Raw genomic sequence first — 18,014 nt, 5'->3', positions numbered from 1 at the left:
ATATTTTCCTTTTAAGTCACAATGTGCGCAGTATGCAGCTGACAGGAGAGAAGAAGAGAAGATGTGTGACCATCTTATCAGTGCTGCCAAACACAGAGATCACGTGACTGCCAACCAGCTAAAGCAGAAGATCCTGAACATTCTCACCAACAAACATGGAGCTTGGGGAGCCATATCTCAAAGGTAACAGTGACACTTCTACTCATGTAAGCAGTCAATGTTGTTTATGCCACAAAACCTTCATAGTCCATATTTTGGTATAGTATTTCTATCATACGCTGAACCGGATGAAGTAGAACAATAGAGGCTTTAAGTTGTTACCCAAAGGGCTTGCAATATAATTTTTATACTGACCATTTCCTTTGTGGCACTTGCCTTTGCTTCTTTTCTTTATACTGAGAAACCAGTGTGTTTAGATGTTTGATCTTGCATTCAATCCTTCTGTCCTGGATGGATTATCAGCACATAGCATTGTTCTTGTGAACTGTAGGCCTATCTTGCATGGACTCGCATTGTTTCACAAAATGCTTCCAGACCAACATAAACAGGCACACAAGTGATCGGCATGCCGAGTTGGCCTATTTAAATATGTGATTCTGAACGCCCTTTCCAGTCGGAGTCTTTCAAGATTTTCAAGTTTTTTTTTCTAACAATATATTTTTTATAGAAATATTAACAAGCATCTGTTTCCAGACAGCTAAACTGTGCGAGAAACATTCTTTTATGGGTTCTGGATTCTGTGACGAATTACTAAGAAAAATCAAATTTCACAAAACACACCGGTAATTTAGTCCAGATGAACATATTTGAAAAGTAAATTCAAAAAATTATGGTGAGTAGTCTCCTATCTGTACCTGAAAAACTCTCTTCTTCTGCCAGAAGTGCCAGAAACCCAACAGCCTAAGGTCTGATGTGCCGTCAATTAAGAATAAATATGGGAAACCTGCTATATGTTGCCAAAAAATACATTGGCCAATTTTACAGGTGATTGGAATAGTGAAATTTGTTTGCATGAAATTGATCCGCTATGGATATAAAGTGCCATTACTGAAGAATAGGGAATGTTGTAACCCCTTCTGTGCTACATGAGCAGCCAACCAGGCCTATATTTTGCCATGCACACGTGTATTTGACCTCTCACTGATTTGATCTGTCCCACCGGAGAATCTAACATTAGGGTGAGGTGTTTGCTGGACTGACTACTGTATGCTTGTTACGCAAAACCACTTCACTGTCCCGCTATGTTGCAAAAAAAATTGTATTTGAGGGAGCCCAAATAAATAATAATTTGTGTACAGTTAGCTCATATTATTAGTATTACTATTATTATTAATATATTTAAAGGAAATGTAACAAACGTACTTAACAAAATATGCAATCAGTACAACCAATACCGCCAAAATATAATCCAGACATTAGTTGACTGAACACAAAGCTAAGATTTATTATCAAGGAGCATTTCTTTGCCTTCCATATAATTAACTGCTGTTATACTAAAAGTTTCGTCTACAAGTTTCTCAGAATCTTTATCTGCCCAAGAGAAGTTGATTCCGTGTCCAAGATTATTTTGCTGGTTGATTCCCTCTTATTTGGGATGATGACTGCATTATATTGATGAATAATGATTTTGTACATGTAAGTTTTAAACTTTTTTTAAATATTCATAGAAATGGAATTTTGTGTTGATTCGCTCTCTCATTGCGCTCCTTGTGTGTTTTTTCTGATTCCATGAAACTGCCTGGTTCGAACGGCAACGACAAGTATTATAAGGCAGTGAATGTTTATTTGATGAAGGCTTAAATGTAATTCTTTCAACAATAGGCAAAGATTGTAAAGTATTGGCATTGCATGAGTAAACATGGTTAATGGATAAACCATTTGGATGTTTCAGTTTGCATAGGTTTATGTGGCATCGTATGAGAATTTGGCAGACAACGAAGTAATATGTTACAATACTCACTCTTTAAGGCTGTACGTGCCTGCGTTGTCTTGAGAAAGATTCAGTGCTTCGCAGATCCATTCCGAGTTGGGAGAGTAACCACTGAGTTAACAGAAGTGAATATAAAGTGCGCAACAACAAACAATATATACGTGATAAAGTGATATACTAGAGTAAATATTGTGACCTTTGTAAAATTGGAGAGAGCGTCTGCAGCTGCGACACAGGGGATAGCTCAAATAACCCCTAGAGGAGACAGAATAAAAAGAAGACACAGCGCACAACGCTCATAGTGCATTAAAATATATATAGTGTGATACAAATAAAGGTGAGTATTAGGCGTACATTTAAATAAGAAAAACAGGCATTGGAGGGTTATTGTTACCCATACACCACTCGGGACGACAGTGGAGAAGTCTTCAGTGTGTAGACACACCACTCCTGGCGTCACGGTCACTTGCACCCAGACTGGGTCTTGACTGGTAACCAGCTCCTGTTGTAGATAGCAGTTCAGCAGGGCTCACAATACACGCAATGTCCTCAGATAGGGCAATCTTTGCAGCAACACAAACCACGCTGTCCTTCACTCCGTCCGGTACTTCCGTGTTGGTGACGTCACTCGGGAGCGTCAGCGCGTCGTAGCCCTTCCGGACAGCGTTATGGCCCGCAGGAGGATGTTATATAGTCCAAGAGTCCAAAAAGTTCTCAGAGCAGCTAGAGTTCTATTATCCAACGCGTTTCGAGACAGCTAGGTCTGATGAAGAGACCTTGCTGTCTCGAAACGCGTTGGATAATAGAACTCTAGCTGCTCTGAGAACTTTTTGGACTCTTGGACTATATAACATCCTCCTGCGGGCCATAACGCTATCCGGAAGGGCTACGACGCGCTGACGCTCCCGAGTGACGTCACCAACACGGAAGTACCGGACGGAGTGAAGGACAGCGTGGTTTGTGTTGCTGCAAAGATTGCCCTATCTGAGGACATTGCGTGTATTGTGAGCCCTGCTGAACTGCTATCTACAACAGGAGCTGGTTACCAGTCAAGACCCAGTCTGGGTGCAAGTGACCGTGACGCCAGGAGTGGTGTGTCTACACAATGAAGACTTCTCCACTGTCGTCCCGAGTGGTGTATCGGTAACAATAACCCTCCAATGCCTGTTTTTCTTATTTAAATGTACGCCTAATACTCACCTTTATTTGTATCACACTATATATATTTTAATGCACTATGAGCGTTGTGCGCTGTGTCTTCTTTTTATTCTAACCACTGAGTTGCTTGCCAGTTATAACAACCACTGGTTTTATGCTGATATGATCATCCTATATTACAACACAGAAAAAAAACCTTTGGCATTTGGAAGCTTTTTCATGGATTACCAGGATGTGTCTAGACCTATTTGTCGGTGTCATTTTAGCGACAGTGGTAAATCACTGCTTCATATATTATGCAGTTTGCTCCACTTTTTTGCATTTTTCTTCTCTTGGTCCGCCTGCGACACACAAACTAGAGGGAAACAATAGATCCTGCTAATGAGTAATGATTCCAGGTAGATTGATTGCTTGTGGTCAGTAATTTGAAGCCAGCCTAGCGTTTTATGGCCCAAACTTCTCCGTAGATAATGTTAAATGTTAATATTCCTAATGTGCAGATTGTCACACCCGGACATGTTTATTTTGTGTGATGCCCAGGCTCACTCCCCTCCACCCCACAACGGTCTGTCCTTACATGGTTTCTCTATTAGTGTTTGAAGTATGTAAAGGCCAACGGAGGAAGACCATGTCAGCATAATGTCAAGTGGTCTTACTTGCCATCTCTACATATTTCTGTGGGGGAATATTTCCCTGAAAAATGTAGAAATTTCCTACCGAACCCCGCTGAAAAGAGGTTTCAGGAAAGTGTCAGCCAGAATGTGATTTTTCTTATTTATATCCAAGCAAAAATAGAATATATGGTTAGTACTGTCGATACACTAAATGTTTACCTTGTAGATAAACATGGTCTTATTTTACCTTCCTTTGTTATAGGCTTGTGTTTGCTTTTCTGTAACAAAACCAGCTATCAACTACTGTAGATTAAAAGCCCTCATTATTGCACATCAGTATGTTTAGAATTTGTTTAATATGGTTTCTATATTTTTACCTCCATCTATCAAACTTTGAGGAAACAAATTCCTTTGTGGTACTAAAAAGAAGATAAAATAAAGTGTGAAAGATAAATACAATGTAGTGTATCATAGTTTTAAATAGTTAAACGTTTCTATTGAAAGATCTATATAACTAAAGGTAATAAAATGTAGTTAAATATGATGTGCAAAGACAAACTGTATTGTGTTTTAATCCGTCCATGTATATATATTTATTTTATTCAAAGATATACTTTTACCCTTGCCAGCCCACTCACTTGTTGTTTTGATTGAATACGATATAAGTAAATAGCTTTCCTTTTTGCAAATGGTGTCGATGAAAAAAACAAATGTATTATGGATCAATAAAATTAAATAAACTTCTGTTATCATAAACGTAGTTTTATAAACCGACACTACCTTTCTAGTAGCATATAAAATTGAGTGAGTGGAAATACAAGTAGAAAGTACACCCCAGGCATTCAGTGGAGTTACTGAATACATACTGTATATATCTTATCTAAGGCAATATTAAAGAGGGTCAAAAAATGACTGCTAGTTTTCTGAATTGTTCCAACACTATATAGTATTTTTTATAAATGTATGAAACTTTGCTATTCTGTAAATAATGGGTACATACAGAAATTATAGGAAGCTGTATTTGCAAAAACAAACTTGTTAAACATTTATGATTAGGGTTGGAGTTTTGCAGACTGTGAACAATTCCCATAAGTATGGTCTCGCAAAGAAAATCCAGGGGGATTTTGATTCTGCCATTCTCAGACTGGTTAGTGCGTTGTATTAGTAGACAGTAGTTTGTGGATGCCTCCCGTCATCCTTACCACTGGCAGATATTTGGGCAGAGAGCACTGTGCATAACCAAGCTCCTTAAATAAATCTCAACAGTATGCAAATTAACCAAATAGTATAAAGTAATGTGTCCATGACTAAAGCCAAAAGTGCTTCCACCGTTCATTCGGAAACACTTCTCAGATTATCTACAAGAAAGGTAATAAAGACCAGAATTCAACTACAATCCTATCAAACAATATTTTGACAGTGGCAACAAAATGTAACATCCAATATTTGTATCCCCTTCATAAACAGATTTGAAGAAATGCTCAGTGCAGAGTTACAGTGCAATTTCCATGTTAAATAGCAGAACCACGCAGGTTTTAATGAAAGTAGTTTTAACAATTTTATTATTTTAAAATTGAAGAATGAACGCCAGAACGGCTGCGATAACCCATACTGGCACTTGATGCCTGTACCCCATAGTTATAGGTGAATTTAGCATTACATTAAAACACTCATTTCTACATGTCTATTTGGTTCAGAAACGAGAATGGGCTAAAATGTGATACTTTTCATTTTTCATTTTCTGTTCAAGACTGCGCCAAATTCTGTGGATAGAAAGCCTGGTAGATTGTAAGGAAACGGATAATGCCGGGTGGGGGGAGGGGGCCATTTGAGCGGACTTTGAGTATATTTCCCTTTGACAGCTGTGTACCAGGGCTGGATTACCCAGTAGGCAGACTAAGCACGTACTTAAGGCACGAGCAATGCAGGGGACCACGACAAAATTAGGATTTTCTTTGAAGGAATTTGATATTTCAAAAAAAAGCATCAAAGTAGTCACCATGGGAAAAATTAAAACTTTGTTGGATTTTCTTACACTCCACTATATAATCTTTCCCCATTTTTCTCTTTTATAACTTATCCCCACCTACTGTAAACCGGGGGGGTGTACTACTAACGTAGATCGAAATAATGTGAGGAAAACAGATCCTGTCGTGTGTTGCAATAAATGTATGTTTAATTATTTATATAATTTTCTGAAGTTTATATACTTGATTCATTTATTTATTTATTTTTCTTATATATAATATATACCGAAAACTGTGGTAACATTGGCCCTTTGTGGACAACTTTGGACCACCATGCAAAAAAGTTGAGCATTTTTTATTCGAATATTAAGCGCGATTTGTAGGTCACATTAGTGGCAACATCTGCCATTTCTAATACTCTCATTTTCACCGTTAGATGTCAGGACCGAGGCCATTTTATATGTTACTCCTCTGGCTCGTTGCTGCATCCCAAATACGCGGTCAATCATGGCTTTGCGTAACCCCCACATTTTGCGCTTAATCCCATTTTGGTAGGATTTTGGCCGGCGTGAGCCATAGAAATGTTAAAATCCCTTTATTAAGAATGTGTTGCAAATTTGTTTGTTTCAACTTTGTTTCAAAATTCAGTATTTGGTATGTACAAAACTTTTGTCTAATTTTCAATACTGCAATTATTTTCAAAGCAAATGTAAGTACAGCTCAACCACGTTATAACGCGATCCGTTACAACGCGAATCCGCTTATAACGCAATGCAAGCGTGGCTCCCAATTCTCATATGTATGAATACTTTGGTAAATCAAAAATTAAGCAGTTTTTATTGAAATTGTAAAAAAAAAAAAAAAGAGCTATTTTAATTTCAGCATACTGTACATATAAGTTTTGTCATTTCAAAAAATACAATTTTATTTTATGGTTTAGTATTGTTTTTATTTAAAATTACATATAGGGGGCACCGTAATCTTTTCAGTGCTTACGGCCTCTAAAGGTCTTAATTCGGCCCTGCTGTGTACCATGGGTAATTCGCACCATCCCTTTATTGTAAGTGTTCTGGCCCAGGCTCACTGTAGCTACTGAGTAGGATCAGGCAGTTAAACTCATCCCCTTTAAATGTACACAGAGTCCTTCTTAAGTTACTTTATCGGAGGGGGTAAACAGAAGTATAAGATAACTCGGTGGTGGCATTTGTGAAAGGAAGGTGAAAAAGCAATGCTTTGTCCTGGGAAAACAACGAGAGGGGTGGCTACTCACAATGGCTGCTGGCTTGAAAAGGAAGGGGTTATGACCTGACATGCAGGAAATACGGCAGGGAGAACTCAAGGGCCAGGGGTCCTGGAAGAAAGCAAACCAGGCCTGTGAGTTGCTAGGCAACAGTCTGAGACAGGGAGGAAAGGGTGTTATGCTACGCTTATAGTGCCGGCGACGGTGACGCCAGGCTGCGGTCGCTGGAAAAATCAAATTGAGATGACTTCCAGTTATCGCAGCCAAGCCATTGCATCGCGCTTATTATAAGCGCACGCAACAGCAGCAATGCATTTGTTTTGACACGACGTTGCGTCGCTGTCGCCGGCACTATAAGCGCAGCCTTACATTTGTAACAACAAATACACTGAGGAGTGGCAGCAGCCATAGAACGGGGAGAAAATGATACAGGGGCCAGAACAGTAAGACTAGTCACTTTTCTAGCACCTCCCCTGGAATATCCTGAGAGGTTTGCAGTTTCATCTTATCTTTATTGTTTGTTGGTTCTACCCCCTGGTAAGATCATTACCTTGTTATTTGTTGTTTTTTCCCCTCCATTTCTCTGCCATTGGAGGTTTGCTTGGCACGCGGGTTCCCTCCTGTGTGAGAGTTGGTCCTTGTTTTCTAGGGATTCAGGAGCAGCTGTTATTACTGTGGCCTTAAAGGTTGCTGCTTTTTACTGGGGCCTATATTTATGCGAGTATCTTTAGGCATCAGTGAAGGATGTCAGGAAGTGCAACTGTACAATCACTGACGTCATGACATCAGCTTTTTCTAGACGACATCATTTCTGACTATTATCAGATCTCGGACGCAGTCCTTCCTATTAGAAGCCACATTTAACAATTTTTCAACATTTGCTCAAAGACAACCTGAAATAGAGACAGGGCTGAAATAATCCACTTGTCCGGGATGAGTGGAAAATTGAAGAGGGTGAGGGTTGAGACCATATTAAAGGCCACAGCTGTGGAAGAACATCTTTGGAAGCATCACTGCTCTGCTTTCTGAAGTAATGCCCTATAAAGCCTTGAATAGCTCTATGCAAAGCATTGTGTGCTGTGACTTCGGGAAGCAAGGCGATGATTGATATCTCTGCTTCTCAAAACATTCTGCAGCAGCCAGTCTTTCCTGCACTGGCTCCCACAGTGGCCGGTGCAGGTATGTCATATTTTTCTACCCTACACATATAAGCATAATAATTTTCTAAAGAAAACCTCCACAGAAGTTCCTGTTCTGGTTTCTGCCACAAAATTGGAAAACAAAAGTAGTTTTTAAGCAGTCAAGAGCTTCTATCCAAAACTAATATTGCCGTTTGTGACAGAGTGAAGTCAACTCCTATCAGTTACGCCTGGGAGACATATGTCTGAGTGCTTCATCCAGCACTCATAAGGGTTAACTCAGGTGGAAGTTAGGAAATCAGAACTCTTTAGCTGACACCTGAGAGCCAGCAAGGTAGATAAAGGATCATGTGACTGGCAGTAGCTGCCAGAGAGAGAGAAGCACACTGCTGCGTAAGCCCTTAGCCAGAGGGATTTCACCAAAGACTACTTCAACTAAAGTAAGGATTATTCATTTGTTTACTGACTGCTTAAAGTACCTTTATGGTTTGGTTCTGGTTTAGCCAGCCAGCCTGCTAGATAGGTCTGCTGTGTTATTAGTCAGTTTTTCTCCCAAAGTGGAGCAGGATTTATTTTGTTAAAGGGACAGTGTACCCGCATGTTATGTTACTGTGGAGAAATAAAGCCACTGAACGTTTTTATTTATCCTGAAACTATACGTGTGGACTATTCCCTGACCTCGGCTACAGGCCGTCCTGCCACACCGTTCCAAAATCGCAACTAAAGGACATACTCCAACCTGCTTTTGGTTCCAATAAACAATCATTCTGAGCAGTGTTGGATCTAAAGTAAACAGCTTTACAACAGTTACATTTAAAAATTGAACTATAGTAATCAATGTATTGGTGTCAGGAGATGACATGGCTTCAGTGGACTTAATTGTATTGTATTGTATGTCTTTATTTATATAGCGCCATAAATGTACATAGCGCTTCACAGTAGTAATACATATCATATAAATAACAAATAATATAAATAACAGATCATGGGAATAAGTGCTTCAGACATACTGTAAAAGTAACATTAAGGAAGGAGTCCCTGCTCCGAGGAGCTTGCAATCTAATTGGTAGGTAGGGAGAACGTACAGAGACAGTAGGAGGGAATTCTAGTGAGTGCGTCTGCAGGGGGCTAAGCTTTATGTATCATGTGTCAATGATTATCCAGTGCTATTCATATGCTTCTTTAAGCAGATGTGTCTTAAGGTGAGTCTTAAAGGTGGATAGCGAGGGGGCTAGTCGGGTATTGAGGGGAAGGGCATTCCAGAGGTGTGGGGCAGAAAGTGAGAAAGGTTTAAGGCGGGAGAGAGCTTTAGATACAAAGGGGGTAGAAAGAAGACATCCTTGAGAAGAACGCAAGAGTCGGGATGGTGTATAGCGAGAAATTAGGGCTGAGATGTAAGGAGGGGCAGAAGTATGTAAAGCTTTAAAAGTGAGCAGGAGAATTGAGTATGAGATACGGGATTTAATCGGAAGCCAGGAGAGGGATTTCAGGAGGGGAGATGCGGAGACAGATTTAGGAAAGAGTAGAGTGATTCTGGCAGCAGCGTTTAGGATAGATTGTAGGGGAGACAGGTGAGAGGCAGGAAGGCCGGACAGCAGGAGGTTACAGTAATCGAGACGTGAGAGAATGGGGTCCTGAGTCAGAGTTTTAGCAGTTGAGTAACAGAGGAAAGGGCGTATCTTTGTGATATTGCGGAGGAAAAAGCGACAAGTTTTAGAAACATTTTGAATATGAGAGGAGAATGAGAGAGAGGAATCAAGTGTAACCCCTAGGCAGCGTGCTTGGGCTACTGGGTGAATGATCGTATTTCCAATAGCAATATGGAAGGAGGTAGTAGGGCCAGGTTTGGGAGGAAGTATAAGGAGCTCTGTATTTACTTAAATGGCACCTACCTTCATTTTCCTATCTGCAAGACAGTATAAGATTTCTGAGATTTGTCTTCAGACCACTGATTTTTTGACCTTTGGTCAATACCAAGAACTTTCACAAAGTCTGGTAGTACTTCCACAGCAGCCTTAAGACAGAGAGTGTATTTGTGTTGTCCCTTGTCTAGATCAGCGGTGCGCAAACTGTGGGGTGCGACCCCCAGGGGGGGCGCGAGACTGCCGACGGGGGACGCGGGGTTTACAGAGGCCCCGCGCGCTTCCCGAAGGCACTTAAATTAAGTGCCGGGGGAGCTGCAGGGCCTCTGTAAACCATACTTACCCGTGGCTCCGGCGGCGTAATGCTATGGCAACGTGACGTCATTACGCCGGAGCGAGGGTAAGTTGGGGTTGGGGGGGGGGGGCGCGGGAGTGAGGGGACAGCCGGCAGGGGGGCGCAGGGAAAAAAGTTTGCACCCCCCTGGTCTAGATGACTAGCTAATAAAGGCTACCATATTTTCAGGTAAAGAAAGGTCTATCAAAAGTAATTCTGGTGTTCGTTCAGCACGGTTGGTTAATAAACTGGAGAGCGAGTCTGCTGACTCCACCCCAACAGATAGGATTTTGACACCTATAGTTCGATACAAAATAAATCCACTAGAGAAATAACAAAAATTACAGCTAGAGGTGCAAAGATGAAGAAGAACATTAAGGACTACTGCATGAGATTACATGAATGTATTGCAAACGTCAGCGCAGCAGTACATTGAGCCAGCTTCCACAGGAACTAGCTTGAAAGGGTGAGGTATTTATGCGCTGGGGCAAACATCCAGTCATTGACTATACTATAGAAATTTTGTTACAAACCAAAAGCAGACTAGATTGTTGGGAAGATTCGAAATAAATATCTCAAGATCAGCAGTCGTCTCCCCTCATACTGTATATTCAGTGCTGACAACAAATGTGAGTTTACGAGTTCGGGGCGCTCGTATGTAGGAATGTTAGGTGCAGAATCGTTCGGAGCGATTCATATATGGGAATATATAAGGTAGCCTTTGTGAAAGCATTAGAAACATGTAAGGATCATTTCCAAAGAAAGCGTATCCTAATATAAATGGACAATGCAATAGCGGCATATTTAAATAATTAAGGAGGAACAAAGCTTTTTCAGTTGTGGAATCCAATAAGGAGGAGTCTATCTTGGGCAGGAAGGAATGTCACTTTAATATCTGCAATCCATATTCCAGGAAAACCAAAGAAGCTGACAGACTACCTCAGCACTGTCTGTATTCAACCAGGAGAACTATCCCTACATCTGGAGGTATTCAAGTAGATACGCAAAAGGCAGTTCTAGAAATAATAAACTTTTTAGCATTGTGCTTTTGAAAACTGTGTGCTATGGGTATCACACTCTGACAGTTCTACAAAACCTGCTATCCTTCTTGTCTTCATATTTCTGGGATCATTGTAGCCTATAAATTGCTTTGGAATAAACACTAAGGGGAAGAAGAAACTAAGACCGTACAGGATTTTTCGCGAGATTACCTGCAAAATTGATTGGCCCTACAATAAAGCATGTGGGGTTAGTTACACACACGGCATTGCTGTGATCGGGCTAAAAGAAAAGAAAATGACAGTAAGCCAGTTTTCCCTATACACAGGCAGTAGAGTGTTGGCAACATGTGCAAATGGCCATTTTGGATTTCAGTCTGAGGCAACTACTGCCCGTTCCAAGCTGCTTTGATGATGTGACGACTCTTATAGCCTGTGGCTCTGCAGACATCACAAGCTTTGTTTATTTGTTATAAATTTTAATTGAATTATAAAATTGATAAAACTGCTTTAGAGCCCAAATTAGCAGCGTTTCTTTCTTGTCACAAGTCTTTGTAAGACTTATTGTTATGTGAGATGCAGCTTTTAAGTAATGATTAACTTTACAATCGATACAAAATAATTGCTTTACAAATCGTATCATTCTTTCCTCAAAAAAACCTACTGTAAACTGTAGCTCTGTCTCTTGTATTTATTGACAATAATTGCAGTAGCTGTAATTATTCTTCCTGTAGTGCACAGTATATTTGTTTGTGTCGATTTGACAAGGAATTTGATGTAATCTTGCAGGTTCCTCTTAGCAGGTGTTGTGGGTTTGTAGGAAAGCAAAAGTTACATTTTTAAAGGTGCTGTCCAAAGTAGGACCAACTGTTTTAATGGGTTAAAAGGGCTGCAGGGGATTGACGTGTCTGGGAAAATAGTACAAGAGTAAGCATTTTGTAAAGAACAATTGAGGGGGTTTATCATGGGAATGTTTGTAGATATTGTAACTTGTAGTTTAAAGCAAGTTGTATTGCTCCTTTCTCTTGTTTTGCCATGCTTAACTTTCTGATGCTCAGACAAGGATTGGACACACATAAATGTAATATGTAATTATCTTATCATTGTACGCCAGATTGAAAATCATCCTATCCTTTATTTTAATATATCAATCCCCCAGTTTGAATTTATTAAGCATGTGACTGTTTCTCGCTCCATTTGGTGCTTTGTGGGTCTGCACCATTAACAGTCAACTGAAATCATCATCATCATCATCATCATCATCATCATCATCATCATCATCATCATCATCATCATCATCATCATCATCATCATCATCATCATCCATGTAGTCATTAATATTGCCTTCCAATGCCAGAAGACCAGCAGCACTCTAATGCCAGCGGTCAATAGGCATTGTGACCACATGATAGCTGCGTGTAGTGGTCACGAGTAGGGCCTCCCCCACCCCCCAATGATGGGAATGGAAGTGGATGGAGCTTTGCTTCCATTCGGATCCCGTTCATCGCTTCGATCCCCACTAGAAAATGAGGATGAATGCAATGACATGCCCAGTACGTCGTAAGGTGCCCATGGCGTGCCAGCCCTCATAACGTAAAGGTTTTTAAATATGCATTGCATTTGTCATAAATACACTGATATATTGTTTTAAAACACATTTTACCTTTCGTCTATGATCTACAGTGTCCAGCTTTCTATTTTCTTTTACCAACAATATAAAAATAATATCTGTATCTATAGATCTATATAACCGTTGAGCCACTTAGTCTCAGTTCCACTATCTGCATTGTTGCAGGCTCTCATTTATTTGCTGAAAATAGAAATTTAATTTGCCCAGTGCATGATGCAAGCTGTTCATTTAAAAGGTGCATCATGGAGTTCATTAGTTCTGGAAAATTAATTCAAACTATCAATGACCGTCAGTTAAAAAATATATATATATAATTTAGGAATGCCAAAATGTCTACCTTTTCATCCTCATCATATTCTTCAATAAAAATTTCAGAATTAAACACACATTTCAGGAGATATGTAAAACAACAACAAAGAAAAACCATCTGTTATGCCCAATATCGAATGTATTTACCTCCGTGTTCCTCGTGGTTATATCTACCGTCAGTCTAAATTGAGCATGTCCGTTTAGGTAGCAAATATTACCCATTAGTATGAAGTCTTGTGTTCATACACCGTCCTACTATTGTGAGTCAGAGGAAGGCAAAAACCTGTGTACCGGAAGTGCACACGCTGACTCCGAAACTCTGAATCAAAACAGGGCTGCTGTGTTTGTTTTCCCCAACTTAACAACTGTCTTTTTGTTAGACTGTTGTAAAGTCACCTGCAGATTTTCAAGGACTTCTTTTACTCAGGACATGTTCAACAAATCGTTAAAAAATGAGAACATGTTAAATTGGGTCTGGCCTATATGTTGTTGTAACTGCTATATCTTGTGGGTTTTTTTTTTAACGGAATTCTACATCAGGAGATTGTACTATGGTGAAATCATCAATTATTCTCTGTTGGACACATGGAATTGACGGTGTTTTGTCCATTCAGAAAATACAAATGTTCCTTAAATATAGGCCGAGTGTTAGACAAAAAAATCTGCAACACTGAGCTTGCGCTGAGCAGTGTTTCTCAGTGGCTGCATTTTGTATTGCGTTCTTTTCTTTGGTCAATAATGTGCAGTAGGCCACAGATTCCCAGGGGCTTTGTATTGTGAAGTTGTCTGTGATGCGTGCACTCGAGAAAAGTCTATTTCTAGTTTGGCATTTTTAAGTGACGAGACAAAGCGTAGTATCTGTCTTCACTGCCTGCTCAGACCCTTTGGAGCTTGAGGGCCTTGTAATGCACGCAGCAAGCGTGCACTAGAAATGAAAAACGATGGAGGCTACATTGCTTAACAGTACCACATTTGAAAGACCAAGTTTTAGGCCTTATTAGAAATTGATTTTACATTATATTGTCCTGACCGTTTACATGTTGGCAGTTAATTGTAGCATTTGAGTGTGAGGCTGCTTTTAATGTTTATGAGCACCTTCTGTAGATGTTTATTTTACACAGTAAGAACAGAAGAGGTGCAGTTACCATTGTACGTTTACACTGTTGTGTCTTGCTGTAAAGGAAACAGCAAGATGTTTGTGTTAACTGCTTCAGTTCTCAGAGTCCACATTGCCGTGCTTTGTGTATTCTTTGTACACTGCACTGATGAAGCGCTGACTTACTGTGCCAGAAATATTAGGATGGGTTAATGCTACAAGAAAGAAAAGGGGAAGATGTGTTAACAAGAGGCAGAATTGTAGCCATCTCTCCAGCTGCTGATTAAACCTTGGAATCATTGCCAGTGGGGATGGGTGGTGAGGATAATATCAGAGGAATGATAGCTGCGATATGCACTACTTACAGCTCTGTACATGTGCATCTATAGCATATGAACTGTAACTAAGTTATGATCTTTAACAGCATGAGGACAGTAGAGATTTTTTTTAAAAAATGTTTAAAAAGTACAAATACCACAAATGTAAATTGCTGTCTTGGTTTACTGACTGATCTTTAATAATGCATACACTAGTCAGGTCAGCAGAGTGACTAATGGTGATTTAATTGGATGCATTTAAGACTGTATATAGATGGATAGAGGTTCTCCACACTCTCCTTCACTTTTGTGTGAATAGATTTTGCTATAAAATACTACTTTATTGAGACAATTGGTGTTCGTTCAGGAAAATGTTCAACCTTACAAATCCAGAACACTTAGATAGGCTAGCTTGTGGTTTTTCGCTGATGGACCTAAATGTAATCAAAAACAGTTGAGAGAAAAGTATTACATACATTTACATCGAGTAGTCTGGCTTTATGTCGGATTTTCTTGCTTACTGTATACTAGCGCAAATAATGATTGCTGTACTGTGTTAACTTCCAAAATGTACAATCTGTTCAAAAGAAAGTCACCTATTAGGTGGTTACAGATAAGTGTTTCATCTGATAAATGACATTACTATCATCAGTATCTAAAATATCTGCCTGCTAAGTAAACACATCTTTACATTTTCTATTGTTGATCTTCATTTTGTTACATTGACACTATACTATACGTAACTCAGTTTGCAGGTCTCTATGGCAAAGCAGAGCATTTAAAACAAGTTTATAAATTGTATTGAAATACATACATAGATGTGTATATATATATATTTTTTTTTAATGAAATTGTCATTTTGGTGATTTGTTCTTTTATTTTGAGGGTATAGGTATTGTTCTTTCTGACATGGCATTTTTTTAATAGAAAACAAAATGGCATCTGATTCAATGCAAATGTAAATTATATTTGTACAAATATCATTTACATTTGCAGTGAATCAGAAGCGATTTTTATTTTTTTTAACTACATTTATCTTATTAGGTTCTTGAGAGGGGAGGTGACTTCTTACAGCTATTCTATTAGGTAGAGAATATCACGTTTAACAGGCCATCCTTTTTATACTTGGGTTCATCATTATGATTTTCTAACATCTGGTATAGAATTTGGCCCTGATAACTGCTGCTGATTTTTAGATGGTTCCAGACAAGCATGGAGTACTATAGAGAATTTGTGCACAGACGTTAAAAGGTGGGGAATGATGATCAAGTAGAGATCTGTGAACTTGCTCACATTTTAACTTCACCTGTTATCCACAAATTCTCGATCTCTCGAGACAAAGACGCTCTATTTAGTGACGTGCCCATTGGAGGAGTAGTGTATTTCCCAGGTATCTTAGGTGTATTCATGAATGTCTCCACGTGTTGTATATGATGCGTGTTTTACGAGGTATACTAATCAAAGTGTACTTTACGAAATTGGTCATTCTCTCTCTATTTTGAGTCCAGCTTTTGGATCTTAAATTGGAAACATGCCTTAAAGCGGCAATCCATGTTTTTTCTGGGTTTTGTTAAATACAGGTTTGAAACATGGGCTCTCCGGAGCGAGCTCCTTTAATTTCACCCCTGGGGACCCCCTACTTCCAGAGATACTTATCTACGTAGTAGTTGCTGATAATTACTCCAAGGTTCACATAATGCCCTTTTCAAAGCTCCCGCGGGCCAATAGGAATCCGTGACGTCACTCGGTGCGGCTTCCTATTGGCCCATGGGACGTGGGAGCTTTAAACTACAGAAAACTGCAGGAGATACCGGCACCCCCTTCAGAGGCAAGTATCTCTGGAAGCAGGGGGTCCCCAGAGCTTAAATTAATGGGTTTCAGATCCGGGGACCCCCTGCTTCATTCCCATATTTACAAAAAAAAAATATATATTTTTTTTTTAAAAAAGGCATGGAATGCTCCTTTTAAATAATTGTTAGAATAATTGTATGACCGTGTTACATGACTGGATGCTTTCACTTTATTGCAATTCAATTATATGTTGCTGGATTGAACGGCAGCTATTAGCACAGAACAATTATAATCCTAACTCCGTGCACTAGTTCAAACAAAGAGTGTAGGTTATTAAAAAGCAGGAAGGTGGTAAAGGGCGATGTGAAAAAAGCATCTTGTTATAGTGGTCATCGTTAATATGGACAGGTGTTTGCCCCCAAACAAACTGATAAAATAAACTTGTTGTTCCAGCTACATGATTTTGCTTAGTTTTCCCAGAAATGTCTTGATGAAATAATGTGAGAACTCTGTGTGCGGGATTCACTAAGCGCCCCTGTGGAGTATCCGATCCCACGCAGGTGGGCTTAGGGTTTCTGCTCTTTCACGTTAAATGGGTTAATGTCTTTTAAATCCAATTCAATCCTGTGTTTCATATTGATCACCTCAATTGAAGAAATTAGATTAACCTTTGGAAATGCCATATAATTGCTTTCACTGAGGCACGGCAGCAAAGGTTAATGTATATTTTAACTTCTTCAGTGCCTGGGGCTTGCTATATAAAAGCTTGCAGGCACCCTCTCACTGAGGGGCACATTCCCCGGGGCACGGACTCCCTTTCCTAAAGTTACCTTTATGTCTGAAGCGCTTCTTCCCATTATGTGTTATTTGAATTTTTTGTTATTTATATTATTATGTCACGTGCATTACAGCAGTAAAGCGCTATGTACATTAATGGCACTATATAAATATATATAAAAAGATATACATATATACATACATTTCACCAGTTTGTGCTTCGCTGTTGTATCATGGAGTTGTAGATTCTCCAATTCATTCTGTAGCATTCTATACTGTTCCCATTTTATTTGTATGGAAACCATTTGCTAGTAAGAGATGTCCTCTAACATACTGAATAAATTCATTCATTTGGTACAAAACAGGGGAGTTGAAGAAAGATAAAAGCACGTTTACATAATTAGAAGCCTATTCAGCCAAAGGGGTAATTCTATATACGCAGCAGCAGCCTTCCGGGCTATTTTCGGGTGAAAATCCCCATTAAAGTTAATGGGAATTTTTGCTGCGAAACGTACCAAAAGGCTGCTTCAGCGTATATAGAATTTACAATGAAGTACAGTAGGTTACCATTGTCCTGTGCTGCATTAGGCCTCGGCCATGTTACTTGCTTGCTGGCGGAAGCGCGCTGAGGCGCGCTTCCGCTCAGCACTGAGCCCCTACAGCCGCCTTTAGAGCGGCTTTAGTAGGGGCTCACCTGCGCTTCCGCGTGCTTGCGGAAGCGCAGGTCTTAGGGGAATTTAACATTCCCCCGCTTGCCGGCGGGACAGGCCGGTCACGGAGCTGGTTCGCCCCCGGCCCGCCCCCTGAAGGCCCGCTGACGGCGCGTGCGGTAAGCAACCACAAGGCCAGGGA

General features: G+C 39.9%; 1 protein-coding gene across 9 annotated transcripts in view; it reads left to right on the top strand.

The window, feature by feature from the left end:
- Positions 1-18,014, top strand: part of NBEA (neurobeachin) — a 714,827-nt gene that overhangs the window by 455,110 nt on the left and 241,703 nt on the right. For all 9 annotated transcript variants that reach the window (XM_075592121.1, XM_075592113.1, XM_075592110.1 and 6 more), the window contains one exon: positions 17-183. In XM_075592121.1, coding sequence (XP_075448236.1) covers positions 17-183 — 167 coding nt within the window. The remainder of the gene's footprint in view (positions 1-16; positions 184-18,014) is intronic.

Source organism: Ascaphus truei, chromosome 3 (assembly GCF_040206685.1).
Source record: "Ascaphus truei isolate aAscTru1 chromosome 3, aAscTru1.hap1, whole genome shotgun sequence".
In the NCBI taxonomy this organism is placed as follows: domain Eukaryota; kingdom Metazoa; phylum Chordata; class Amphibia; order Anura; family Ascaphidae; genus Ascaphus; species Ascaphus truei.
The sequence above is the reverse complement of the archived record's forward strand: the minus strand, read 5'-3'. Positions and strand labels throughout refer to the sequence as shown.